Source organism: Medicago sativa, chromosome 8, assembly GCF_051527215.1.
Source record: "Medicago sativa cultivar Bolivia chromosome 8, Bolivia_mono, whole genome shotgun sequence".
Taxonomy (NCBI): Eukaryota; Viridiplantae; Streptophyta; class Magnoliopsida; order Fabales; family Fabaceae; genus Medicago; species Medicago sativa.
Window position 1 is genome coordinate 31335713 of NC_140756.1, and position 10926 is coordinate 31346638.

General features: G+C 33.7%; 1 protein-coding gene and 1 long non-coding RNA gene across 2 annotated transcripts; one reads left to right on the top strand and one right to left on the bottom strand.

Annotated features, from left to right (window-relative positions):
- Positions 1-1682: 1682 nt before the first annotated feature.
- Positions 1683-2951, bottom strand: LOC146898400 (uncharacterized). The gene is made up of 2 exons (XR_015022981.1): positions 2784-2951; positions 1683-2102 (listed from the first exon to the last, which is right to left on the bottom strand). It is a non-coding gene; the product is annotated as an uncharacterized LOC146898400 (long non-coding RNA).
- A 2280-nt stretch (positions 2952-5231) lies between these two features.
- LOC146898401 (GPI mannosyltransferase 1-like) lies at positions 5232-10346 on the top strand. The gene is made up of 4 exons (XM_085735995.1): positions 5232-5653; positions 7822-8004; positions 8748-9280; positions 9694-10346. The coding sequence occupies exons 1-4, from the start codon at positions 5383-5385 to the stop codon at positions 10006-10008; spliced, it is 1302 nt and encodes a 433-aa protein (XP_085592121.1). The 5' UTR covers positions 5232-5382; the 3' UTR covers positions 10009-10346.
- The last annotated feature ends 580 nt before the right edge of the window (positions 10347-10926 follow it).

The window sequence follows — 10926 nt, forward strand, 5'->3', positions numbered from 1 at the left end:
GAGGAATCTAGAACAAAATGTCCACTTAAAATTGATTGATGATATCATAAAGGAGGGTAGCAGGTTGGTTCACGTGATGGTGAATCGGTGCTGGAAAGATAAAGCGGTGCTGGATAGTTGAACAGTTGCGAGAGTGTGTGTGAAAATTGGTCACATGATTATTTTAGTGGAGTGTTTTAATCTTATCCCTTCATTTTGAATCCAATGGTTTATATTATATTCTCACATTCTCATATAAAGTTGTCATTCTCACATGATATTTGCTAGAACACACCCACTAGTTTTTGAGTTCTGATACATGTACCACCCCATGTGGCACACCTCTCCCATACACCTTTATGTGGCATTTTTTATTAATTAAATTGGAGGTAATTTTGTCCAACTACAGAAAATAGGGGTAATTTTGTAATATAAACAAACATGTCACTTCTCCCTTCAGCTCCCTTCTCTTCTATGCTGACTTCTCTGCAGCTACCATCCACCTCCACCGGCACTTTCCGGCGACGACGATTTCGGTGATGGCGAAGTTGAAGATGCAATGAGGACGGAACCAAATAACAACCACTCTCTCTTTCTCCCGTCACAACGTTTTTTCACCATTTCCGGCATCAAAACAATCAGATTTGCGCCACCATCCCATCGTCGACGTCAAACACTCATATCTGCTCCACCACACCAACTTCGACGTCAAAACACGGCCCACCGTCGTCACTCGTCATAGTCTCCTTCAAAACAACTTAGATCTATCAAAATGGTTTTGATGGTGGTGTTTTAGAGGTGACAACAATGACCAAAAAAAAAAACAGAGACGGCGGAGACAGGGTGGTTGGAATAAGGTCGGAGGCCAGTAGAGGTGGAGGTGGCGGAAGTGTGAGTGGAGAAAGAAATGATGGGAGAGACTGTGAGGGTTGAGAGAGGGGGGGCTGGAATTAGAACGGAAAAGAGAGTATGCAGGGAAGGACTTATTTAATTTTTCATTTTAATTTAATTTTGTTTTCTTTTATTTTTAAATTAAAATAAAATCAATTTCCAGCAACTCAAATGATGCCACATCAAGAGTGGTATAAGAGGGTGTATGTCATTGGTGTGTCTATGTATCTTTTTCCCTAGTTTTTATGTGGGAGTGTTTTAGCAAGCTACACCTTAAGGTGTATTTAACTACTTTTTAGTTATAACTTGCTAAAACACACCTTCTAAAAAAATAAGTGGGTATATTCTAGCAAATGACAATAGGAGTTGCTAACATACACCCACTTATTTTTTAGAAGGAGTGTTTTAACAACATTCACCTTAAGGTGTATTTAACAACTTTTTAGTTATATTTTTGCTAAAACACACCTTAATAAAAACTAGTAGGTGTATCCTAGCAAACCCCTATATTATATATATATATATATATATATATATATATATATATATATATATATATATATATATATATATATATATATATATATATGCACATGCAGTGAACAAAGATTGTCTTGGTATTATGCCATCAAACCAACATAAAAACAAGTTAAAATTATCAAGCATCGATTAAGCAACCACCATCTTCACCGTAAATATAGCTATCCTTCATGATTTTGAACTCATTGTTGTCTTTTTTTTTTTATAAACTAAAATCATGCATTATGCATCATTCAATATATATTAATCAAAAAAGAAAAGGAAGTACAAAATAGAAAATGGAGACTAGGCCAAAACCTTGTCATAAATATACAAATCTAAAGTTAGGTATTCTCATCCTATTCCTAGTGTACTCCCTTCTAATGGGCTCCGGAATACTATGCCACCATTCAAAAGTATTAACAAGTAGAGTGACCTATATTTGCTAAACAATCTGCACAAAAGTTTCCTTCCCTATAATCTATAGATGTGAGATACTCTGAAATGAACATTCCTATAGAAGGAGACACAATTGTACCATCTGTTTCTTAAGGGCCAAGGAACTAAAGCATGTGACTTAAAAGCCAAAGCAACAAGCCATTGTTATCATTAATGTTAAAGGTAATTCTATCTCCAAATTTGAAAAGACATTGCTTGATACAAGGACTCGGTACAAATCACATGTGTGATCAAAAAGATCAACGTGAATCAACCTGCATTCATTGTCACAACGTTAAACTATATTTGACTCATCTACAACAAATAAAAGCTCAAATCTTATTTATTTAAATAATCATAATATAATTCTCTAAAATACCTATTCAAATATGTAATTTTTTTATGGCCTATACAAATATGTAATAAATAATGATATGTAATTGAATAGACATGCAAAACTATTTTGCAATATGAGTGATAAGAAATTATATATATCTTTTTTGCAATATGAGTGATAAAAAATTGGCATCGGAGAGAATTGAGTGATAAAATAAAAAATTGGCATCGGAGAGAATTGAACGAGAATTGAACTTGAGAGAAGTACCCTCCAAGGTCCGAACCCAACACCACCAAACCAACCCAAGTGAGTTGAAATTATATATAACTAATTTAAAGTTTTAATATTAATGAGTTTTATTTAATAAAAAGTGAGTGTTAATTTTGAAAAGAGAGGGTTGTTAGCACTACTCTTCTTATGGTTAAATATCAAATCAAATAGTGTCGCATAAAGTCCAAAAAAAATGGAGGGTTTAAGTCTAAAGATTTGAGCCATAGCTTTTTAAAGGAATTGAATACAGGGTCCATAAAAAATGGAGCTAGACTGTATGAGCCACATATAACTTGCAAGCCACATTTACGTAAAATAAAAAAAAAAAAATTAGTGTTAAAACTTCAACCTTTGGTCCGCATGCTTTTTTTTTCTTGCTCAAATGAGTGTTCCAACTCCAAACTTTCGGTCATTGTTCCTGCATAATCAAATAGAAAGATCAGTGTCCTTTACGATCCAAATTATAAGTTTTGGTACACAAAATAAATTTTAGAAATCAGAATAGAATTAGAACATATACAAATCTTTTCATTTGTTTGAAAGCATCACCATGAGATAACATTTCTTTATTATCATTTTCTCACATTCCATTTTCTTTTTAGTTTGAGAAAACGTGTTAAACCCTAAACCCTAATATGAAATGAGACTAAACAAATAACAAGAGTTTTTGAAGAGTATATACAAAAAATGGTAACAGTAAGGAAAACGAAAGGCACTGCATGCCTCTTTCTTTATAAAATGATAGTTTGGAAAATAAATCAAAGAGAATGGAAACAAGAAGAATATGGAAGACATGAAACATAGATTTGACTCTAACAACAATAGATTGATGGATTAGTTCAAATCATTGGTACTAATTTCAATTTTTTCTTTATCGGTAAATTTTTGAGATCTTTGTTTTTGAATATTACCTCTAGAGTATCCTCATACCTATTAAACCAAAATTTTGTACAGATAATAAAATCTGAAAATTCTATGTCATTCAAAGAAAAAGAAAATGAAATTATTGGAATCAAAAAGAAATTGTGGAAAGTCATTGGAATTTTTTAACTGAAGATGAGTTAAATATGAATTTTAAGAGAGATTCCTATAATATTGATAAACACATGTTTGTGTTGTTTTGAGAATGTTGGTATTGTTGATTGTCATGTGAAGACAATTTCATTGTTGTACCTTATTGTTGTTCTATGTCTGTTAGATCACGGTTTTGCGACAATTTTTTTTTTTAATTTTTTTTATTTTAGTCCATAGTTTGTATTATGAGTTTTAATCTAGTTTAATTAAATTTAATTTTTTTTATTAAAGTAGCCCGGCTGTATCGTTTCTTGAATTAAAAAAAAATCGTATCGGCGTCGTATTGTATCGTATCTGTATCGTATCAAGTATCCGGACCTCATAGTTGTTTTGCATTACAGGTCATAACAGACCGGATTTTTTTTCCTTAAAAAAAAAACAGACCGAAAAATTGACTTGTTCAAAACGTGCATCGACTGCATTACTGATAGCTACGATAGTTAACTACCGTTGTTTCAACGACAGTTAATTGCCGTTGCAAAATTTCCATGTGTTTTATTTTTTTGTAATTTTATACATGGGAAAAGCAATTTTTTTTCAATTTAAGTTGATTTTAAATGTACGATTTTTTTTTGAGCAAATAGTCACTTTAGTCCCTGACTTTGCACCTCGCTGTCACATAAGTTCCTGACTCAGGATTAAGTACAAACAAGTCCCTGACTCTACACTTCCGTTATCACTTTAGTCCCTGCCGTTAAAAAAATCTGTTAAGTGATGATGTGGCACGCTGACAAGGAGTATGACGTGTCACAGGGACTAAAGTGAAAGTAAAAAATGGTCACTTTGGTCCCTGAATCGAAAATCAATATCCTCAATTTACTGTTAGATCCCTGACTGTGTATACTTACTGTCAGTTAGGTCCCTGAATCGAAAATCAATATCCTCAACTTACTGTTAGCTCATTGACTGTGTATATTTACTGTCAGTTAGGTCCCTGACAGTAAACACGAAATTTCACTAAGATCTTTGGCAAGTTGTTAGTTTAACATGCTACTTTCTGACAACACTAAGGTATCTATGCTAAATACCAAAATATTATTATAACACTTATAAAAATGATTCCATAGTTTAATAAAAAAAAAATGTTTCCATAACATAACTATTAAGTCATTAATGACAACCGCAGAGTAGTCAAAAGATTGCACCATATTTGGGCATTTATATTTGATATTTCTATGAATGATATGCTAAAAAACAAGAACACCATCTGTGTATATTTTTATTAGACTATGAAAACAAACCATAAAACTATTTCTGATATATACAGATACCTTAGTGTTGTCAGTAAGTAGCATGTTAAACTAACAACTTGCTAAGGATCTTAATGAAATTTCGTGTTTACTGTCAGGGACCTAACTGACAGTAAGTATACGCAGTCAAGTACCTAACATAAAGTTGAGGATATTGATTTTCGATTCAGGGACCTAACTGACAATAAGTATACTCAGTCAGGGATTTAACAGTAAATTGAGGATATTGATTTTCGATTCAGGGACCAAAGTGACCATTTTTTACTTTCACTTTAGTCCCTGTGACACGGCATACTCCTTGTCAGCGTGCCACATCATCACTTAACAGATTTTTTTAACGGCAGGGACTAAAGTGATAACGGAAGTGTAGAGTCAGGGACTTGTTTGTATTTAATCCTGAGTCAGGGACCTATGTGACAGCGAGGGGCAGAGTCAGGGACTAAAGTGACTATTTGCTCATTTTTTTTTTTATTGGGTTTGTTGGTACTTGCTCAGTTAACCAGATCATTCGCCAACTGAACCCAAACAAAGAAATAAGATTTCGCTCCACCAACCGGTTTGTATCCTCCGCCGTCAAAAACTTCTCAGATCCTTCTGCCACCACCGGCGACGAAACAGTCACCAATGACATGGTTAGATATTCGTTCACTTCTTACATTCTCTGCAATTTTCCGCGTGATTCTAATCCTCTACGGAGAATGGCAAGATGCGCACATGGAAGTTAGATACACTGACGTTGATTACATCGTGTTTTCTGATGCGGCTTCTCTTGTTGCTTCTGGTTATTCTCCTTATCAAAGAACTACTTATCGTTATTCTCCTCTCCTCGCTTTTCTTCTTCTTCCTAATCACTTCATTCATCGCTCTTGGGGAAAGTTTCTCTTCTCTTCTGCAGGTATCATCCATCTTTTTATATAGCTTGTCCACTCATTTTAGCTTATTTCAATAAGTGCTTACAACTTGTATAAGTTGTTTTTTTGCTTATTTTTTGAAAACTCTTCAGGATAGCTTATGAAAATAACTTACTTGAAATAATTATTATTTTTTTTTTTTTTTACTTTTGTTGTAGAAATAGATTATACATAAGGACTTACATTAGAAATGCTTATGCTGTAAGACATAAGGGCTTAATTAAGTTGTTTATCCAAAAATGGCCATAGCTTATGCTGCATAAGGACTTGTGTGATAACCGATTATTCAATTAAGCGCTCAATTAAACTGGTTATCAAACGGTATTCCATGTGTTGGTTTGTGAGAGCTTATGTGGAGGTAGATTGAAAGGTTTTATGTGGCAGCGATTATGTATGTTCTTCTATGTAGAATCTGGATTCTCCTAGATGAGGGATGCACTTTAGAGAGAAAAACAGGTGAGGAATTATAACTTGTTATTATGAAATTAGGAGATAGAAAGAAAGAGAGGAATTTGGAGAGAGAGATAGAAAGGCCGGAGAGGGGTTGGAGAGAATTTGGATTCAAGACCAATTTAACAGATAATTTGTGACCGAGGTAATGTTGTTCTCAGTTTTACTGGGACGTAGCTGCTACCTAGTTATAACTATGCTCTTTCCTCTGTAAAGTGTACTTCCCATTTTAGTTGAGGCAAATCCTTGCATATGATTAATGCAAGGATTATTTGCGTTGTCTTATTTGAGTTTATTTATCTACTCACATAATCACTTGTGAGATTGTTTGACAGAGCTCAAGGAAATAACCTATGTCACGTCTATAAGTTGTTTTTAGCTTATTTTGGCAAACTCTTCAGGATACGAAAACAACTTACATGAAATCTATTTTATTTTTTTTTATTTTTTTTCATGTTGGCCTTGCTATGCATACCCAAACTTGGGTAAAATGTGAGGGTTGTGTTAGGCCTCGACAAAATTTTGTCATTCTCTTTGACATGGACCAATTACGTAATAGCTGTTGTTTTTTAATTTTGTATATTTTATTGTAGAAATAGGTTATGTGTAAGCACTTCTATGATAAATGATCATGCTATAAGCGCTTAATTAAGTTGTATCTCCAAACTGGATCATACCTTATACTTAAGGACATATCTGACAACCGATTATTCATTAAGTGCTCAATTAACCTGGTTATCCAAATGCATTCCAAATGTTTTTTGTGGCAGTGATTATGCATATTCTTTTATATAGAATATAGAATCTGGCTTCTCCTAGACGAGGGATGTACTTTAGAGAAAAAAGAAGGTGAGGAGTTAATAACAGGTTATTATGAAATTAGGAGATAGAGAGCAAGAGAGGAATTTGGAGAGAGATAGGAAGGCCAGAGAGGGGTTAGAGAGAGCTCTCCTGGAGAAGATTCAGATTCTAGTCCAATGTAGGGGTTATTGGTGAGAGGATCATTGATGTCCTCTATTTTACTGGGACCTCCTTAGATGCTCTCTAGTTATATAACTTATAACTATAGACTTCTAAAATTACTCCCCATTTTAGGTGAGACAAATCCTTGTATATGATTAATTAATGCATACCCATTTTTGGTTCCGATCAATTTCACCTTTTATAGTTCTGAGATAAGAATGTTCTTTCTATCAAAGCCAAAATAAAGAAAAAGAAAACAGAAAATGTCGCTCCATCTTATAGTCAAAGTTACAAAGGACAAAGTGTTGCGAGTGTGAGACGTGGATTGAGGAATTTCTGTTTTGGGTTGATCTAAGGGACCTTTTTGCTGCAATAAATTTTAGGGTCTGTTTACTTTGTGAAGTATTTTCATTTTACCTTGATGAGAACTTTTGAAGTGAATCATTGTGATGGAGAGAAGATGAAATGCTTGTTAAAGATGATGCATTTCCAGAAATAATAAAACCATTTTTTTTTTTTTTACATTTTCATTGTTTCCGGAAATGCACATATTCACATCAAAAGTCTCTTACCTGTGCTTGTTAACAGGTCAAATTAACACAAATTTTAGAAAATGAAAATAGAATATGTTTTCACAAAGTAAACGGGACCTTAATTATTGTGTTGCTAAGCAATGAATATGCTGAATGGTCTTCCATTTGTTACACCTAAGCAAATGTTTATTGTTTCTTAAATGCAGATATTCTTGTGGGATATTTTATCTATTATATTCTAAAGCTGCAGAAGGTTCCTGAAAACCTCTGCAACTATTCTGTCATGTCATGGCTTTTGAATCCATTTACGTTCACCATTGGGACACGTGGGAACTGTGAACCCGTTGTTTCTGCCATGCTATTGTGGATCATAGTCTGTCTTATGAAAGGTATGGTTCTGCTTCTGTATTGGATTAAATTGATGGTGCTGTTAGCTTGTTATAGCAATGTTCAGTTTGTCGCATTGTAATCTATATTCTTTTCTATGTCCTGAAAATATACTAGTACTTATGAGCAGTTGGTGGTCTTTTCTGCAAAACACAGTTTAATGTCATAAAATGAGCACTATCCAAAAATATATTTTGCGTTCTTTAATAAGTGTAAAGAATTTAGCCAAAATAACTTCATCTTTCCATTTTTCAGTATTTTTTACAAGCATTCACCACTGAAAATTGAAATGTTATGACCTGTTTTTTTTCCACTTACCAAGCATTTAAAAGCTGAAAAGCCATAGTATAATTTAAGATATAATATAAGAGGATCATTTGTTACCCTTTGTTTCATGAGGGTACGGGTGCCCTTAACTATAAGCAGTTTTGGTATCCTTAAAGAAAAAGGAATGATACCAAGATAAACTTTCCAGTATATGACATAAGTATATTGTTTGATTAAGGGGGTAGAGCAGAATGCCTTTTACTTCTCTCTCAGTTTTCTTTTCTAGTTTTAATACCAATTTGAGAAGATTAAGTCTGAGCCTTTCATTTGATTGTTAGCCTTGTTTGGTTGACACACCAAAGAAAGGTTTTTTTTTTTTTTTTTTTCCGTAAAAGGTGTAAAATTTTAGATGCTTGCATATATCTTGTTATGTTGTTCTTTTCCCCCTTTTTCCTTCTTATTCCCCCCTGGTTTGCAGGTAATGTGTTACAGTCAGCTTTTTGGTATGGACTTGTTGTCCATTTCAGGATTTATCCTATAATTTATTCTATTCCTATAATCCTGGTTCTTGATCCGAACTTCTTCCCATCTGATCAGAAACCTGTCCTACGAAACTGGAGTGCTTTTCAGAAAGAGAGACCCGAAGACAGGAATGGCTTGTTCACCCCACTTAATTTCTTAAAAAGCTTATTCACAAGGAACAGGATAATGTTTGGACTGGTCTCAGGATTGGTTTTCCTTTTATGTACTGGCCTGTTCTACTGCTTATATGGATGGGAATTCCTGCATGAGGCGCTATTGTATCATCTTACTCGTACAGATCCAAGGCACAACTTCTCCATCTATTTCTATCACATATATCTTCATTATGGGAATGATATTTCAGTGGTGGAAAAGCTTGTCTCCTTTTTGCCACAGTTTTTGGTTCAGCTTGTTCTGATTTTCAGCTTTGCACGGGATTTGCCATTTTGCCTATTTGTGCAGACTGTATCATTTGTGGCCTTCAATAAGGTTTGTTAAGTAATACTACCTCCATTCTTTTTTAATTATTGATTTTGTAGTAGAATTTTGCTCCTATTTAGTTATTGCAAATAGAGAAATAAGTTGACTAAGATAATAAATAAGGGTATTATAGGAAAAACACAAATGTTTCCATCAAAAGTTACAGTCTCTAATTCTAATATGTATATCAGTATAAATTTCCAATATTGCTACATATTTTCATTTAATTATAGTTCTAATTCTAATATATATGTATATATATACACACGTATACATATTAGATTATTTTATTTCAGACATCATTGTGCCTCTATTGAAACCCTTTATGACAATGGTCCTTTAAATCTAGTTAATCAACACAATTCCTCATATTTGAGCAGAAATGTATTGGACCACGCATCTGATTTCTGCTTATCTTGCAGGTGATTACCGCACAATACTTTGTTTGGTTTTTCTGCTTATTGCCTCTAATACTCCCATGGAGTAAAATGAAGCTTAAATGGAGTGGATTGTCTTGCATTCTTTTGTGGATCGGAGCTCAAACCCATTGGTTATTGTGGGGTTACCTTCTTGAATTCAAGGGTAAAAATGTCTTTTTACAGCTTTGGGCTGCAAGCTTACTGTTTCTTGCAGCCAACATATTCATCCTTGTCATGATTATTCGTCAACATAATTGTTCTTCTGTTTTCAAAGCTTTAGCAAACACCCACTCGAAACACGTAACTAAGCTTGAATGAGTAACCTTGATTCCTGAATGAGTTTCAATTTTCATCCTCACCATTGCTATGTATCGCCCTTGACACGCTTCAATTTTGGAAGGTTAACAATGCATGGTCAAGACTACTGATAATCTTGGTGAAACTTGTGCCATTTTCTTAAAGTGAACAGTGAGCAAATCATTGTATTATGATTGTTCTGTAACCCTTAATTTATTTTATTTTTTTTGCAGTGCATAATCTTAAGCAACGAGTTTATTTTGATTGTTTTTTTAGCTTTTTGTTCTTTGTTTGCACTTGTAGAATTGAACTCAAGATCTTTCAAGAAACTCTTCCATAATTATTTTCTTTAATACATTTGACAACTTGTCAATTAACAAATTGAAGTTTAGTTTAATCTGATATCATATTCAATTCAGTACCGGCATTATCATGTGAAAGTTAATGTTAAACCAGATGTGCATGTTGGCCATCAGCCCATTGTGCGATACATTGGATGCACATCAGTGGTAATTTGGAAAAGTTGTGGTTCTATTATTCACAAAAAACCTCATTCTTGGTCTTTTCTGTGCGTTCATCTTCTTAACTTTGTGTATTAGTTTCTTTTCCAGTAACTAGTTTTTCCTCTCTTTGCATGTTAATTGTGGAATTGACAAAGAATAGGAAGTTGCTTGTATCACAAGTCACTGACTAGTTAGTTAACTGTTTGTTATACAGTTGTAGAAGTTAGCTAGGATTGATAACTAACCATGGTTAGCATTGGACACTAAATAAGTGATTGATCACAATGTACAATTCAGACTTGTGAATTAAATTTTTCTGTTATACAAGCTTGTTGATACAAGCTTTCATTGCTCATCTATGGAGATCAAGGTTATATTTTCACAGTGATAATATAACTTATCTTCTCTATTTTTACTCCCTAATAGGTGTCCCCGA

What these genes read in the sequence shown, in the direction of transcription:
- LOC146898401 (XM_085735995.1), top strand. Translation starts at nt 5,383, where the DNA reads ATGACATGGTTAGATATTCGTTCACTTCTTACATTCTCTGCAATTTTC. An exon ending in GTTTCTCTTCTCTTCTGCAG is followed by an intron (nt 5,654 to 7,821) that starts GTATCATCCATC and finishes TCTTAAATGCAG; the next exon opens with ATATTCTTGTGGGATATTTT. An exon ending in CATAGTCTGTCTTATGAAAG is followed by an intron (nt 8,005 to 8,747) that starts GTATGGTTCTGC and finishes CCTGGTTTGCAG; the next exon opens with GTAATGTGTTACAGTCAGCT.